Source organism: Pseudopodoces humilis, chromosome 13 (assembly GCF_049639895.1).
Source record: "Pseudopodoces humilis isolate 2021_Gansu_Grassland_sample_001 chromosome 13, ASM4963989v1, whole genome shotgun sequence".
In the NCBI taxonomy this organism is placed as follows: domain Eukaryota; kingdom Metazoa; phylum Chordata; class Aves; order Passeriformes; family Paridae; genus Pseudopodoces; species Pseudopodoces humilis.
In genome coordinates this window covers 4,540,684-4,558,029 of record NC_142212.1, presented here as the reverse complement: position 1 = coordinate 4,558,029, position 17,346 = coordinate 4,540,684, and the positions used below count along the sequence as shown (strand labels likewise).

The 17,346-nt window shown below is 44.7% G+C and overlaps 1 protein-coding gene across 5 annotated transcripts in view; it reads right to left on the bottom strand.

Moving 5' to 3' along the window:
• DCAF1 (DDB1 and CUL4 associated factor 1) overlaps nucleotides 1–13,140 on the bottom strand; it is a 48,535-nt gene extending 35,395 nt beyond the window's left edge. For 3 of the 5 annotated variants that reach the window (XR_015773641.1, XM_005522190.3, XM_088061730.1), the window contains exons 1-5: nucleotides 11,672–11,764; nucleotides 6,455–6,572; nucleotides 1,787–1,863; nucleotides 1,458–1,531; nucleotides 390–503 (exon numbers count right to left, since the gene is read on the bottom strand). Coding sequence is in view for 4 of the 5 variants with exons in the window: in XM_005522190.3 (XP_005522247.2) it covers nucleotides 390–503; nucleotides 1,458–1,531; nucleotides 1,787–1,863; nucleotides 6,455–6,564 (375 nt within the window). In the remaining variant the exon portion in view is untranslated. Of the gene's footprint in view, nucleotides 1–389; nucleotides 504–1,457; nucleotides 1,532–1,786; nucleotides 1,864–6,454; nucleotides 6,573–11,671; nucleotides 11,765–12,211 lie in introns of those variants that run through there. The other 2 variants (XM_088061728.1, XM_088061729.1) reach the window with 2 other exon arrangements.
• Nucleotides 13,141–17,346: the final 4,206 nt, after the last annotated feature.

The following is a 17,346-nucleotide window of genomic DNA, read 5'->3' as shown; positions in this document are numbered from 1 at the left end:
GACTTGCTTATCACTTAGCTCTAGGAAAGCTATCGCTCTGCCAGAGCTGGGGATTACTGGGCAAGTCCTCCATGTTCTATACAGCCTGCTCCATTCACAGGCTTATAAAGTAACAATTCAAATTAATAACAATTCTCAAAACATTACATTAAGTTCCAGCTCCTCTATTTGAATCAGCCACATCACACTTTAAAAAGTTATGAAACACCCAAAATTTGATTAATTGAACAAGCCAAGAGCAAAAAGCCTGAAACCATTAGTAAGATTGGACAGATTTGCTCTCAGACACAGGATTTCAATGGGGCTTTCTACTGGTTCCTCCTTTGGCAAGTCTTGTTGGAGTACAAAATAAAGGAAGCTTAAAACCCAAGCTTTAGTACAGGTGATACCTTTTCCTGAAAGACAACAGCTGTTTCCAGTCCCGGCATGATGTCCAGCAGAAGTCTGCAGGCAGCAGTGTTTAGTGGAGGTTCTCTGCTTGTCATCACATAAGCATTCACTAGCTGCAGAAAATCAGGAACAGCACCGGTTTGAAATTCAACTCTGACCAAACCCAGAGCCATGAAAGCCTTACAGCTCCCACAGCAGCGAAACAATTAAGTAAGGAATGCCAGTCTAAGCCCTGGATCTCAATATGACCAGCCTTTAGGCTGCTCTCTCAATGCCTTAGAAGTTGGGATTACTTCTCAGAGAAGCAGAGAGCCTCTGATCTGCTGTTCACTGACTAAATATCTATCTTGAACTGATTTGTAGAGACAAGTGCCTTGAAAAACTGTAACAGTGCGAACATGAAAAGATAACTAAAAAAATTAACATAAGAAATTGCACATTTTTAATTGCACCTGTATTTGCTTATCACCTGCAGTTTAGGACAGAAAGACATGCAAAGAAATCTGTCAGAATCCTGCCAGCGATGTGTACTGATATAGGTGCTTGCAGGAATGCAAAGGTAACAGAATTCTAGCTATTAAGTCATATTAGAGGTTAGCAATACAAGTGGAAAGACAGACTCTTTGCCTCCTGATTCTCTGCCTGAATCTTCTCAAGCTGACATGTTCTTCTGCTCCTGCAGGCAGCCCAGCAGTTCCAAGCACTCAGAAACAAAGCACTGGAATTAGTGGTATTATTTCCATTATAGAAAGAAATTATGTTTTCAGACTTGTATTAGAGAAGCTCTATTTTCTTTAAAGAGACTGCTAAATCTTGAAAACAGCTAATTCATTTGTTGCTACACACATTCCAACATTCATTCATGAACTCCCCTTTACTTGAGTCACTTTAACAGTGGAAAGTGTGTTGATCTTAAACCCATCTTAAAAACCAGTGTAATGAAAAAGATAATTCTGACACCACTAAAATAAATATTAAACAAGTACCAAGGTCAACCAGCACAGAGGAAATAAAAGCAATAAGGTGGTATGAGGGATTGACAGAGGAAGTTCTCAAAGCAAACCTACCGCATTCATGAAATCATCATTCTTGAAGAGTATCCTCAGTAAGTGACCAAGCATGCACTCTGGGTCTGCCCGACCTGTGGGAAAAACAGGAGAACACTCATCTTCCTACCTCAAGATGCCAACATTAATATTGAACTGCTACCTTCAAACCAACTGTGGGATGCTCTAGTGTCAGCACTACAGAGCACAACTTCCAGGTATAAAAGCAGTGTCAGACCTAGATCAGCAGCTGACACATCCAGGTTAAAAACTGTTTACTTCTGAATATGAGCTACCAGGTGAGCACTGGGACACAGCTGGTGCTGCCAAAAGCACTTAGGACACCTTACCTGGGTGTCGGTCATCAAACGGGTCCGGGTCCCCTTTGCGGTACTCTTCAGTCTCCTTCTCAATCAGCTCGGACATTCTGCAGCAGAAACAACACAAAGTGAGCAGAATTCACACTCCTGGAGCACAGCTCCTTACATGCACAGATCTGTCAGAGCACTCCAAACCACCCCATCAGCTTTCATCCAGCACTCAGTGCTACCAGAGGATTTTTGTCAGTCCACAATAGGGGGAAAACACTAGCCTCTACTATCTCATCTCATTTTTAGCTCTGAAACACACTGAACCTGTAGCAACACCCCAGAGAAACACAAACAGGACACTCTGAAGGGCCAACACCTTTTATTTACTCATGTTAGACTCCCTGTGGTGTTCTACAACACATAGTGTAGAGACTTAGAGTAAATAAAGGGCTTGAGCAGTGCTTCTCACCACTACAGTGTCTTTCTTTGGCAGCAGAGCAAGTCCAGAACAGGTGACTTAGTCCTCCTCCCTGTTCAGTCTGTGCAGGGACAGCTGTTCAAATTCTCTGCATTTTTTTGTTATTTTGCACATTACATTTCAATTGTGTTGTAGAATATTAAATATGTGTTGTAGAATATTAAATACATTTATTAAGTGCTGTGTAACCTCTATTCAGTTATCAACTTTTTACCATGCGTCAACTACCACCACGGATAAGATGAGAAACTCAGCCAGCTCCCTGTTTACAGACCTCCAAAATACATTAAATGCTCCTCTGTACCAGAAAAACAAAATTGTGTTGTTTTAGAGCTATGCCTTGCCCTAAATTGAGAAGCAGCCTCAGCAGACATAGAAATCCTATGCTCTAATTTGTTCAGAATGAACAGTAAGATAATTATTATTTTTGTTTACACAAAATCAAGAAGAGGAAAATTATCTCATGGTCATGCAATAAATAATTCCATAGTCATACACTGTCCTTCTCCATGTAGTGTTACAGCAGAAATATATGCAATTTGAGGTGAAATAAATGAAATAAAGAGCACTTAATTCAATTGAAAAAGCATTAGGAAATTAAATCTCATTTCCTTGATATACAACATGATTCCTTCCCCGCTACAGAGGTCCAGAGTGGGAGGCAGCATCTATGTGCAGCAGCACAGCATTTTAAAACAAGGTCTTAATACCTCAGAGTAGTTATCTAGGCAGAGTTTATCACAGGAGAGGGAAAACTGCTGGAAGGCTGCAGTAATCCCTGGAAAAATATTTGTCTTTCACAGAGGATTTCCCTTGCAGAACACTGCTGACTTCTACTCCATTCCTGTTACCTTCCAGAAAATATCCAGTGTTCCCAGGCATGACTAGAGGCAAAAATGTACAGTCTTGCCTCTGTGAGCTACACTGACTTGCCAGTGTGACAGAGGATGACTCCTGCCAGATTCTAGGAACAGCAAATTAGCTCACTGGGAATGAGCAGAGAACTTTCTTGCTTTCCTTTGATCTGACAATTATCTTTCAACAAACTGTTGATCCTGTGGGGTTCCAATATTTACTTTTATAAGCCTGATTGTGAAGGGATGCAAATTGTGTCCCTTGTTAATAATAGGCAGCACAGCTTGAGCTCTCAAAAAATTCTGGCAAAAGCAAGTTACTTAAATACTCCACTGCCAGCTCCTCATTTTTTTTCCATGAGAACTAATAGCTTGAGGGATGTCTGCTGACAGAAAACTCAGACAAATGGGGAGCTGGGAAGCAGCACTCTCGCCTTGTCAGGTCTTTTGAGGTGATAATCAGCGTTTTGGTGATGTGCCAGAAAGGACAGACAAGCAGCATGGAAAGTGAGCACAACACTCTGGCCAGTGCATCCTGTCTGGGTAGGCAGCCAAACAGCAAGCTAGTGCCCAGTGCTTTCAGGGACAACATTATCACAGGCTCAATGAAAGGCAAACGTGAATCACTAATAATGGAGGTTTTTGAGATAATTATTCACAATTGTTTGACCTAAATAAAAAAAATACAAAATGCATTGCCTCTTGGAAATTGATTTAAAAAAAAAAAAAAAAAAGAAAATCAAGAAAAATCAAGCTTGCTTACAATACTCTTCTTTTAACTAACACATATAAAGGTGTTTTATGACTTAGATTTATCTATCTAGATCAACAGCTTTGTCAATTCTCAACGCAACTGAGTATCAAATAACTACCAAGGCTCATTCCCACCTTTTAACATAGGCACCTGGTACACAGGGCTGTAACAAAACACAATTCACAAAACCACAGAACTTTTATTCAGTTTTCAAGATTTCCTTCATTCACTTGGCATTATACTGGTTCTGCAGCCACTTCCAAGTCTGCAGACAAGATGCAGGATTTACAGGGAGCTATTTACTTCTAGCTAATTTTTTTTCTCTTTACAACTGCCTTTGGAAATTTAGTCAGATCCTCATTTTCACTTGCCACAAACTGAGTTCACCTTGGGAGTAGGGAAGGAAGGGACAGGGGTATTCAGAAAAGTATGTCAAATTTGCAAGGCCCCCAGTGATCTAGATGGCACAAGAAAGCCATCCTAATCCTGCTCTGTGTCATCACCCAGCATTAATGACCAACTTGAGTCTTTGCAGCAGATTGCAACAGTGTAAGATGCTCTAGGATCCCATATCACAATATGGCTGGTTTGTGGAGATGAAGTTACAACATTAAACTGCTGATTTATTCCCTTGAAAAAGGCTCCTGGGATGCAATAAATTATCTGAGTCCCAGGATTTGCCTGATTGGTTGAACATGATTTGCATGCAGTCTATGAAGTAACACTATTGCAGGATCATTTCAATTTACAATATTTTTGAAAACCATGTATATTAAATATGTTGTTTGCTGACAGGCTTTCCAAGCAATTTCCTCAGTTCATACCTTCTAACTCTCAACTGCTTCTAAATTCAGAAAACCAGCTTTTTGGAAGTGACAATTCAGCTGCGGTCTTTTAACTGGTGCTATTACTGTTGCTGTCCTCGTCCTGTTACTGCACTCTCACCTGTGCTACCTCAGCATCACATTCTACAGACCCCCATCCACACAGGAAAGTTTTCTTCTATTTAGCTCACAAGGAGGAAAGAAGCAGAGAAATATCACTCACCAAGAAGCGTGACCACAGCTCCCTCTGCCCTGCAACCAAACCAGTATGCAAGGGTATTGCTCTGCCTCAGGACATTGGCCAGTGCAAGCTCCAGTTACCAGCAAACTCTAAATATCTAAATAGCTAAAATTCTCTCATACAAATACAAATATGGCTCTCATTGATAACTGAGGCACTGTAAATCTAATTTATGATTCTAACTTCTGGCCAAAGCCAGTAGATCCCCTTGCTACCTAGCTTAAATAAATCTGTACTATCTCCACTAAAGCAAAAATACCCAAGCTTTCACCATTCATAACCACTCTTCCTGCTGCACAGAAACCTTGAGAAACAACAGAGTTATTAGACTTGTCTGAGCCTAAATGATGCAGGGAGCTCCAGGAGCTGAGTGGGAGCAAGAAGTGCCAGACTGCTATAAGCACAAAAAAATACATGTTTCGTTCAAATGTCTTTAAATTTCTTAGAATACAGTAAATTTCTGGTTATGCCTACAAGAAAAAACCTTGAAATAGCACACATTTCCTTCAGACAATACACAAAAATATAACAAAACCTGTCTCATGATTTTCAAGAGACACACTAATTTTCAACTGTTTAGGGTTGTATTTCTGTTGCTCATCTCCCTCTCCTGTGCTGCTATTTTTAAAATGCAGTAAGAACAGCAAAAAAGTTGTGGCCAGTGGGTGAGGCTCAGCACAGACCTGAGCAAAGAAACTCCACCAGATTCCTGTTACTTCCACCCAGTGCCAGCTCCAGCTCTGTGCACTGACTTGTCTGACCCAACAAGGCAGAAGAGACATGTGGATTGCTCCTGAGCTGCAGAGCAGTTGAGTCCTGCACACACAAGGCAGGCCATGGATCTGCAAGCAGAGCTGTGAGGAATTGGGGGAATTTCTGCAAATCTCCACTTAAAGGAGGACTAATGTCAGTCTACTCAAATGAAGCCTGGCTTGGGAAACCACAAATGCAACTGATCATTCAAATACTTCTTTTGAACTAGATACTGTCTTATAATTAATGGTGTTACCTAGACTGCCCCAAATAATTTTTTGTTCCAGGGAATATTTTTCTCACAATACAATGCCAGTCGATCATCACACAGCTTAAAAAACAATCCAGTTTTAAAATTTCACTTTAAATATTCCCTATGAGCTTCACTAATATCTTCTCAATATAGCTCCTCCTACTCATCCTACTCTCACCGTTTCATTTAATCTGATCAATGTCACTGCAATCTCAAATGCCTCACACCTTGCTTCCCATCTCAATGAATGTTTTACAAGCTTCAAGAGAAGATACCAAAGTTATTCCAAGCGTTTAATGATGTTCCTGACTTCTACTATTTCAGAGAGTTAAATTCATGTTTCAGAGACAGTTTGTGTAAGATGTCTTTGCAATATTAATTTCTTACTAGAAGTTTTTATTTAAATACCACACTAACAGTTCATTTTCCAGACCAAGAAAATTAATTACAGGTTATCAGGTATGTGAACACCTCAAGAAAAAATATGGTCAAAGCTGCTGTCATGTAACTTCAGATATTCAGCTTTAGGGATTTGCTTAATAGATCTTACCTGGTGAGAATAGGGACCATGTCTTGCCCGCTGCCATGTTCTTTCTCCCATTGCTCAAGCAAAGTAGTGAGCTCAGCCTTGGAGTCCACATGCCCAGATCCTGAAGTCATGGCTTAGCCTAAGGGAGAGGTAACAACCAGAAAAAAAAAAAAAAAAAAAAAAAGAGGGCATAAAAATGAGCAAGAAATCCCACTCTTTTCCTGTATTCATTGAAACAATCTAAATCAAATATTAGAAGTCATTTGAAAGAGGCTGATAATAATCAGAGAAAAGGAGTGAGAAAATAAAGTGACAGAACAGTGCTTTCAAAGGTGAAAGCTTCTTTCTGGTCCTTTGCCTGCAGACTAAAGAACACATGCACCTCTGAACACAAGTCCTGACTGGTGCTCCCCAGTCCTGACCAGGCTGGTTGGAATGCACAGCTCACCACAACTGTGTTCACTGCCGAGCCTTGTACAAGCTCTACCTCAACTCCAGTAGCACACCTGAGCTACCCTTTGTGAAGATTTACTCAAGAACCAACACAGCCAGGGCAGCAAGACTGTGATCAGTGCTATTATCCCAGTTTAATGCCCTGCAGCCAGCGGTGGAAGTGCCAACCAACTCCTCAGGTCCACAGTGCTGAGGAGCAGAGGTAGCCCCTGAGCGCTGTGGGCAGTGGGAGCAGCCCCAGGACAGCCATGATGGGAAAGAGCCAGACACCACCAGCTCAGGGTTTCCACCACTAGCTCAGGGTTTCCAAGAACAGCCAGTGGCTCCAGGAGGAAGGAAGGATGATCACAGGAGGGAGCACTGGAGCAATTACTTCAGATTTATCAACCTTTACTTGCATGACAGCAGTTGACAGAAGATTTATCTTCCCATCCTCAAAAGCAAGAAACTCCTACAGCACTGAGTGACTTGTTGAAGTACCATTTAATGAAGGGAACTATCACTGTAGGTTCTGTTTAAGCCTTCAAATTTCCAGGTGTCAGCTTTTGTCGATCTGATAAAAACCTACTAGAAATATTAACAGCTAAACTAGAACAAAATCTGTCTCAAGATACTGCCATGCCCCTAGTTTCCAACCTGACAGACTGTGATTGCTGTGAAGAGTTGTAACTTCTGGAGGAAGGAATACCCAAACCTGATTTATAAACTGATTTTGTATTGGTGGTGTGGGACAGTACACAAAGCAAAACAGATTTCTTCACATCAAAAAACACACAAAGATTTTCAGCATTCCATTAGCCATAACATAGCCAATATCCATTTGTCATAACTGACCCACAGAAAGAAGTTTTCAAACTAGTGTTAAATACAGAAGCATTTAAGACAGTGACATACACATCAACTCCTGAAATACATGTTCAGGAGTCAGTCAAATGACACTAAAGTCAGCCACAGCACAGATTACATATGCATTTATAGCCCAAGTTGTCTCTGAAAAACATCACATTCATTTAACCGTGTGCTGGACACCTCTAATTGGTTTAAAACTTTTCCTCACTCGAGGAATGGATGAACAATACTACAGTTCTATCTCTTGTTTCATAGGTGCCTCTGAATTTAATGTACTGTGACTGGATAGTTAAATGGGAAACATTTAACTATGGGAAGAAACATTTAACTAATGGGAAGAACACTGGCTGAAGATTAAACTGGCAGAAACTGCACAAAAGTCATTACCCAAAGACCACGAAAAAATAACCCTGTGACTACAAAACACCATTTTGATAAGTACTATATAAAGTGAGCATATGCTAACAAAAAACTACCAAAGAATGAAGAAGGATGAAGTTTCCTAAATCGCAAGTAATTATGATTTTATCTAGGGCATTCATTATTCATTCCTTCTTTTCAGAACTACATCAGGAAATTCAATGCAAATGCATAAATTGCTGAGGAAGAAACACTACCTTAGATGCAGGCAAAACCATAATGAGCTTGTACACACACACACACACCCCCCAAAACACCTTTGAAAATAAAAACTACTCCAAGCTAATAAAGCCCCATTTCCTTTTTCATTAACTGAACATCACTTGCCAGCAGCACTTCAGAGCTTTTAAATATCACAGAAAAACATTCAGACAAATGCACTCTGAGCCTAAGAACACAAATGCTGTACCGGAATCCATATTCAACCATTTCAGACACCCCCACCTTCATTCTGTACTCAAGAGATACAGAAAAAAGGGTCCTGTGACCTCAGAGCTTGTACAGGGCTTGTGCAGGCTCTCCTGCAATCTGGAGAAAAATTTACTTCCTCTAAAAACCCTTAACTGCTCCTGCTGGAAAACAGAAAAGGTCCAGCAATACCTGCAACAGGTCAACCAAGTCCAAGTCAGGAAGACCACAGAACCTGCTAACACTGCCCTCTGGGACACCTTATGCTATACCAAAATCAACTGAAAACTCCCAGCTATCCCTAAAACCTGGAGTAGTGCCTCAATAAAGCACATTATTGGTCTAAATAACTGGTGCTGACAGAGAGTTGTTCTCCTAAAATGAAGTTATAACATAAAAAGGCCACCTTTTCTACTGGGACACAGTAGTGATAGTGACTGTCTTGCCAAGGCATCTCCTCTCTTCCACAGGCTTCCCTCCCAATCTATTCCAGAACATACATTTTAGATGGCATCGCAGAAACTCCTACTGCGCTCACTTTTTTCAAGAATCCATCTCAAATCAAAGTCAAGAGCTCTGCAGAGAGGGCAAGAACATAAATGATATGAACTAACCTGTAACTGTCAGCAACACACCTGGTCTGATGGAGAGGAAATCTGAGAGAACAGCTCTGACTTTCACTACTTCCCTTGAACAAGCTACTGAAAAAATTCCATCTTAAATTGCTCTCCAAGAACAGCAGAACTGATCTGATTTAAATTGGGGGGGACAGGAGGGGGGAACAGGGGGATGTAATTTTTTTATTTTAGTAAGTTTTGAAAATCCCAGCGCACTACAGATTTATACATATACAAAACATCTAATATACATAACATATAAGTAATATACATAATATATACAGAACATCTAATAAGCTAAGGAATGGGATTTTCTCCCAAACAGCACTATTGCCAAAATATCTTTAGAATCAATATTAACAAAACATAAAGCACTTACTTTTACTTTGAAAGACAAATATTTGTAGTCTTAACTACCATGGTGGCCACTGCCACTGAAAACCCACATGTGCCTGTTTCAGCACACCATGGCTGGTGCACATGGTATTGCTTTAATATTAATCACTACTTGTATTCCTGTGTCACAGCAAAGGCTTTATGGGCAGTTCACTCTTCTGAGCTTAGATGTAAGAATTTGACATAAAAGGGAAACCCAAAGAATATTGAGACACAGATTCCTCAAGGTACTCACATGTTTTCGAAACCTCAGACACTTCAGTGCTTGAGTCACCTTAGTGAGACACCTCTGAACAGCAAGGAAATAAAATTCCAGTGACCTCTAACCACAAACCTTGATTCAGTGCCTGGAACAATTCAGCTCCACCTTTCTGTCCATATGGGCCTCAGAGTAACCACAACACTACCACAGCTCATTCCCTTACTGATGCTGTGTTCAGGGAAAAGCTTAGGAGGTTCTGAACACACTCACTTCCCACAGATAAACATCTGAAAGCATGAAACCTCTTAGTGAATAAAAATATACCTGTAAAATCTGAAAACCAACAGTTTGGTTATTTGGAAAATGAATGCAAAAGGCCTAACTTAGCAATTTAAATGGAAAATTAATGAGCTACACAATAAAACAAACAAACAAAAACAAACAAACAAAAAGAAAAAACAAAACCAAAAAAATCTCCTGAAAACCACAATTTTAATAAACATTGCAGGAAGACTGCACATTTAAGTTAATTAATGGACAAAAATTACATGAAGATTTGTAATTCCACATGCATAGGGGCAACTCAAATTCTAATAACTGTGCTTTGAGCCAGCTTAAATAGTCCAGTTTTACATTGTTCCCAAACATGATTTTAAGTATGGCTGAGGACACAGTGTAGAGGAGAAGACCAGCATCATAAAGTAACACCACTAATGACTTGGAATTTAGTTAATTGACCAGCAAAGCTAAGCAGTACATCTGTAGGTCCTTTCATACTTATATTTTAACACAAAGAATTCCTTACTTTAAGAAAAAATAAAATTCTCCCTCTCATCACAAATATCCTTTAAAGAGATGAGCCATCTGACAGCTATTTGTCTAAACCTGTTGAGCCTGAAGTAACCACATGGAATTTAAAGGATCACAAACTGTCAACACTTTAGTTCACTTGTGGAAATAATATACCACCAAATAAGAAAAGCCTCACAATCTCTGGAGCACAAAAACGTGGTTTGGTGTCCTACACTGAGGGAAGTCTTCATTCGTTCAACTTCACTGTTTAACAGGGATCCAAACTGGCTGTTATACTGAACATATCCCTAATGTTGCTTTGAAGTATTGGTTTAAAAACCTGGCTGGTTTTTATGGGGGGGTTTGGTTTTTTTTGGTTTGTTTTTTTTTTTTTTTTAATTAAGGTATTTTAAGGACAGGGAAAACCACAAGGTTATTCCGTTTCCTGGAATTTCTCCTTTTACAAAACAAACTTAGAACTACGCTCTGATCTAGCAGGACAAGCCCAAAAAACAGGAACAAACTTCTGTTGTCTACAAAATAAGAGGAAAAAAAAAGCCCCGCTCCGTTTCATCATCAATTCCTCTTCGCGCGGCTGCAAGGGGAAACACGCGGGCCGCACCTCGCGGGGGCGGCCGCTGACAGCTCCCCCGGGGTCCCGTACTGCCGGGCTCAGCGGGACGCACGGGCGGCCCCAACGTTTAAAGGTCGGCAGAGACCAGAGTGGGGGGAGCGAGGAAGCAGAAAGCCTCCCGCCCGAGCGGGCCCAGCACAGGAGGAAGAGCCGGCGCAGGGGGCGGGTCGGGCGCGGGGGCCCGGGGCGGGCGGGGCGGCGCAGGCCCGGTCCCGCCGGGGGGGACAGGCCAGGCCAGGCCGGGCCGGGCCGGGGCCGCTGGGCCCCCCGCCCCGGGGGCGCCCCCTAGCGCGGGGGCGGACCCGCAGCCGACCCCGCTCCCCTGAGGCGCCCCCCCCACCCCGCGCCGCTGCCGCTGCCCCTGCCCCGCGCGGAGGGCGCGGCCGCCCCCCGGCCCGGCCCGGCCCGGCCCGGCGAGGCTCTAGGAAAGCGGCGGCGGCGCGTCCCGCCCGCCCCGACCCCGGTACCTGCGCGCTGCCCCGCGGTGCCGCCGCCGCCCCCCGCCCCCGCTGCCGGCCCCGCGCACCCCGCGGCGGCCGCGATCGCTGTGGACGGCGCACACTTTTTTGCGTCACCGGGCTGCGTCACGGCGCGCGCGTCACGGCCGTGAGGGAGCGGGGCGGGGGCCACACTCTCGGCCGGCCTGCCGGGAAAGGGAGTTCGCGCGGGGCGCATGCGTCCCCCAGGAGCTGTCGCCGCAGAGGGTGCTGGGAGCTGTAGTTCCTGGTGCGTGCCGCCATTGCCAGCGCCGTGGCTTCGGGCGGAGGGGTCGGCGCTTTACCAGGCGTTCTCCGGAGAAAGGGGCGAGGCTGTTGGCTCCGCGGCACGGTGTGGCACGGAGGAGCCGCCGGGAAGCAGCTGTCGGCCCCGATACCCGCATGCCCGCCCCGATAGCAGCGTGTTGCTGGGCACGCCGCCATCCGCCCTCCAGCCCCACGGCGGGACCATCACCAGCTGCGGCTGCGCTTCCTTTCTTAAGGTCGAATATTGTTCACTGTGTTGTTCACCTGTTAGATCACCTCCAGCTGCACAGCGAGGTGCTTCAGAGGGAGGGCAGCTTGCAGGAGAGCTGGGATGCCGAGCACGCCGGCTTCTGCTCCAGAATGATTCCTCCTATCTCCGACACAGGAAGGAACATCGTCCTGCTTCTTGACACTTAAACGGGGGCTGATTTTGGCAGCTGTAGCTAAACCCCACAGCAGAACACTCACCTCCACCTCTCCTCTGGACCATAACAAAGGAGGCAGAGGAAACTCGGGCTCTCCTGAGTCTCAGAAAAACTTCTCTTCCCACGTTCCCACCCTTCCTACAGCTGCTCCTTATGAGCTCCGGAGAGCTCATCCACTCCCCAGTCTTCTCTATCACTGCAGGAAAAGTTATGCACCTGCCTGTGATGAGAGAGCCTGTGTGCAAAGAAACCCTTCAGCACTGTATAGCCCTATCCCTGTGTGCCTTCCAAATGCGAAGTCTTCTGTTCCTCTGGGATTGTTTGTCTGTTGGTTTCACAGTGGGAATATCCCTGCTCTTGTGTGCTTTTACAGTGGTAATGAACTGTTATTTTGCACGGTCCCTTGCCCTGCTGTATCGAGTTACCCATGGAGAAGATCCACGTACTGTCAGCGAAGTTACCATTTCTGAGGGGAAGGAAGAGCTGGAAAAGTAAACTCCTCACCCAGGTCCTCATGGCTGGTAGGAGAGCACCAAAAGTATCAGACCTACCTGCAGTGTTAATATCCAGGCAAGTTCATCAGTTCTACAGCTGCACCTTCCTCCTCCCCTACAAGGCACCTGGGAGCCTCAAGGCAGGTGAGGAGATTCAGATCCTGGCATGTTGCTGGCACAGGGCACAGCTTGCAGCCACCTCTGGCTCTGGCACAGCTCTGCCACAGCCTCCTCTACAAACTGCCCAAAATGATCAGGCCTCCAACTCCTGCATTTCCACACCTCAAAGATATTTGGGAAGGATTCATTCCAACATTCTTGTTTCCCACAGGGCAAGTGGGAGTCCTACTGGCTCACCTGTCAGGAACAAGACATGAAAGCAATGAAATCCCAGTTTATGCTGCTGGGCTGTAGTAATTGCTGAGGTACTGGCAGGAGCTTTTCTCATAGAAGAATAAATATTAATAAAAAATTAGTAAATAAGGAGAAAGAGGGTCTTCCCTCAAGAAAAAAGCTTCATAAGCACCATTCCTATCTAAGATGCCCCACAGTGTCTGCATTAATCCACTTTCTTGCATTGCAGCTGCATAAATCCCTTCCCCGGGCAGTGTTTGCACAGGTAGAGATTCTGCTACCACACTTACAGCATTTGACTGTCAGTCTTGATTGACTCCAGGATAATGAGTACAACAGTGGGAATCCTGCAGCACTGGATGTAATGAGTAAGCCCCCACCCTCACAACACTTCACCTTAATGATGCAATTGAAGGAAAAAACCCACAAAACAAATGCAAAATATGGCCATGGGTTGCAGAGCAATAAAAATGAGAGGCCAGCAGTGAGCTGGCACCTCTTACCCTGTGGGATCTTGTAGCTGAGAGAGAGGCCTGTGGGGTGCAAGGAAGGGAAGGTTCACGCCCATGGGCTCCCCCACCAGAACATATTCCACAGGATGGCAAACTGATAGTAACCATGACTTATAGCTGAATGACAATTTGAGGTTCCTTGAACAGAGTAACCACTCCTCCCCTTCTGTCACATGCCAGATCATCTCACAATACTGTGGTTTACCAGGAGAGGATAAACCCATTTCATGGGGCCCTAAAAACTTCTAGACTTAAGGACAATTAGCTGTGGGATCAGAGGAGGAAAAGCACTGTAGGTGAAGCCAGGAAGACACATATTGTGTTTCCAAAGGATGCCTTGAGTATAGCTAGGGGTGGAAAAGTGTCTGGGATAATCTCTCACAGCTGCTGGCAAAGGCAGAGAGCCCCATACCCAGGCTACAGGCAGCAGTTTCACCCTCTGCCTGAGCAGACCTTTGCTCTGAGAATAAGATCATTATCAAAAAGCTCACAACATTTCACAACATTCAGAGATGCCTCACCACAGCTGCCCTATGAGGACAGAGGATGGATTCTTTAGGTTTTTAGGGGTGTTAAGTGGCCACCTTGACCTCCAACACAGATCTACAGTGATAAAGTTCGTTGATTTGCTACACTTAACCTTTCATTAATTGCCCCATCCTCTTGTGGGACTCAATTTGCTTGTCACCGTGTATCTCCCTGTAACTGAGCTCCTGTTGAAGAGCAGCTGTGACAGTGGTTACTGACCGAGCAGTATCAGCCTCTGTAGCATAACTTTACTGCATGACTCATAGCATAGGTGAGTAGTGAGCCCTGGGATAGTGTTCAGTGCCCTCCCATCACAGTATCACTCTGCAGCTGCAACTGCACCCAGCACCCAGCTGGAATTCCCAGCAGCATCCAGGGAAGGGTACAATGCCGGGACGTGAAGCTTTGGGAGGGTCTGACCCTGCCCTGCTCAGCTGCTCGTAAACTGCCGGGTGTTCCTTCGGCTCGCCCGTGCCCCGGGGAGGGCAGGAACCGGGCGGGAGGGCAGACGGCTGCGGAGCTGCACCTGGGAACGGAGCAGTCTGCCAGGGCAGCAGGGGAGGTCAGCCGGCTGTGATGCACTTTCTGCCGAGTGCCTTCCCCCTTTCCACCCTGCCAGTCTCTTGTGTGCCTCTGGGGATCTGGGCAGTGGGCAGCAGGCACAAAACCCTGACAAAAAGGCCTCAGTTCCAACCCTAGGACCGTCTATTGCTCACCCAGCCTGGATCTGCCCAAATAGTTCAGAAGTGGTTTTATGAGGTGTGAGGCAGATAAATATCTGCAATAATACCCCTCATGCCTAAAGGGCTTTAAACACTGTGTAGACTCCCCCAGAGCATCTGATTGACATGTGCTGAATTTTCACGTTGTACAAAAATATTGCCTGATGGATTAGATTATGGCCATGGGTGACCTGCAAGCTGGCAGCCAGCACCCCTCAAATGATCTCCTATTTCTTGCCCACATCAGGGAGACTGCAGATAATACGGTAGAAAGAGGTACAAAGGGAGAAAAAAGGTACAAAGGGAAATGAGCAGGGAAGAGCAGTTCAGTGGGATCCCCTCTGCCTGGACAGACTCAGCAGAGCAAAGGGGCTGCAGGCATTGCCACAGGTTACCTGCGTTCCAGGTGACCATGGGCAAATGGGGCCAAAATATGTGCGCTGAGTGTTCCGATAAATGATGTGCGACAAGGGAATAGTTCAATCACTAGGTGGCACACCGGCATCATCACACCACAACAGCGTCCTCTTGGGAGGAAAAACCTCAAAATAGCCCAAAGCAAAAATTAACAAGCAATCATCCGGGGCCGAGGTGCTTAGAGGAGCCATCTGTGTGTTCACACACACAGAGCAAAACCACCCAACAACTGGAGAGAGAGATATCAAATGTAAAAGGGCAGGCAAAATGTGTTCATTCAATCGAATTCTGCCTGTGCTCCTTTGCTATTTCTGAGTGACGGTGGGAAAGGCAGGGGAGGCTCGCTCATCGATGGAATGCAAAGAGGAAATGCACAGAGGGCAGCAGAGGTCCAGGGAATGCAGTTGCCCCCTTTTCTGAGAGGTATACCTGCCCTTATGTGTGGAGAGAGCATTTGGGGTTCCCTCCCAGCAGAAAAGGCCAAGCAAAGCTCAATAAGTTTCTCACAGATACAAAGACACAAGGGACAGTGACAGCAGGCTGATGGCACCTACTGCAAAAGGACTTCGAGGATGGTTGCTTGTGGGAAAAGAGTGATAGGGGAGTGATAGCAACACTTCTGGGGCAGGTTTTCTCTGGCCTGGAGCTAAAATAGCAACACAAACTAAAACCAGCTAAGCTATTTATGAGGTGGGGCCAGGGAGAGACCTACATTTTGGCAGTGGCTGAATTACCATTGTGTCTTGTTTTACTACTATAGATCAGTAGAAGCAGTTCACTCTTCAAAGTCTCAAGGACCTTACCATGGCAAACTACACTAACTCTTCTGGACACCCACAGGATCTGCAGGACTTGCCATCAGGCAGGCTGCTCCCCAGGCTCTCCTGGTGTTTGCATGGACCCAGCAGTGCAGACACAGGCTCCCCAGACAGCTCCCCCTGAGCATTTAGCCCAGACTGAGGAGAGAAGCCAGATCTATATCTAGGAATATGGAAATGCAGAAGAATGTCGTTCATCAGCTCAGATACTAATGAGAACATGAGCAGGCAAAAAGCTCTCTTCCAAACAGGCTGGTGCCAAAACGCTCCATTCAGACACTCAGTGTGATGCCAAGAGCACATAACTGCCTAGCTGAGCATCTGAGTGACAGCACATCTGCGTTTGCAGGCTGAAAGTCAACAAAAAAGTTAAATAGTACAAAGTGATCAGTGTTGCATGAAGTATACACTGACATGAAGTATATACACCTCTTGCTTTCAGCTGCATGGCCCCCAAATTCTGACCATGCTGCTACTGCAGTCTTCCTCAGTGCTTTGGGCTCAGCTTCTCACACACACCCAGCAACTTCAAGCAGATTTTCATACCTCTCCTTTCTCCCAGATTACTGAAAAGTGGGGTTATTGGTGTGTCCTGTGATATATGAGCTATCCAGGGGTATGAAGCTATGAAAGGAAAGAGCCTTTGGGAGACTGGAAATGCACAGATAAACCATGCACAGAGAATATGCAAGGGAGAGCATGAGAAAAGTGTGGGGACTGTTAGTACACAGAAAGTGGAATCATAGCAACAAGACATCATTTCTTGACTAAACTCATTTCTCTAACTGGGAATGTTAAAAGTTCATTTGAGGCACTACACAAAATCCCCTGCTTGTTTTTGTAGTTTAACAAGGGTTTTCCTTTTTTTATCTGTTTTGTTACTATAAGATACAACCAGCAAAGAAAACTCTTCATACAGAAGGAAGTAACAAAAGACTATGCACAGCATGCTGTGAAATGCCTTCAAGACACACATTGGGAATACAAACAAGTTCTTCCTTATGTTTTCCAGCAACAAGGATCTTAGGGATTACTTGTAATTACAGCAGCTTTAAAAAACAAAGACTAAACAGAACCAGGGAAAAGTACAAAAGTACAATTTTAAGACTACTAGCCTTTTTAAGGGGAG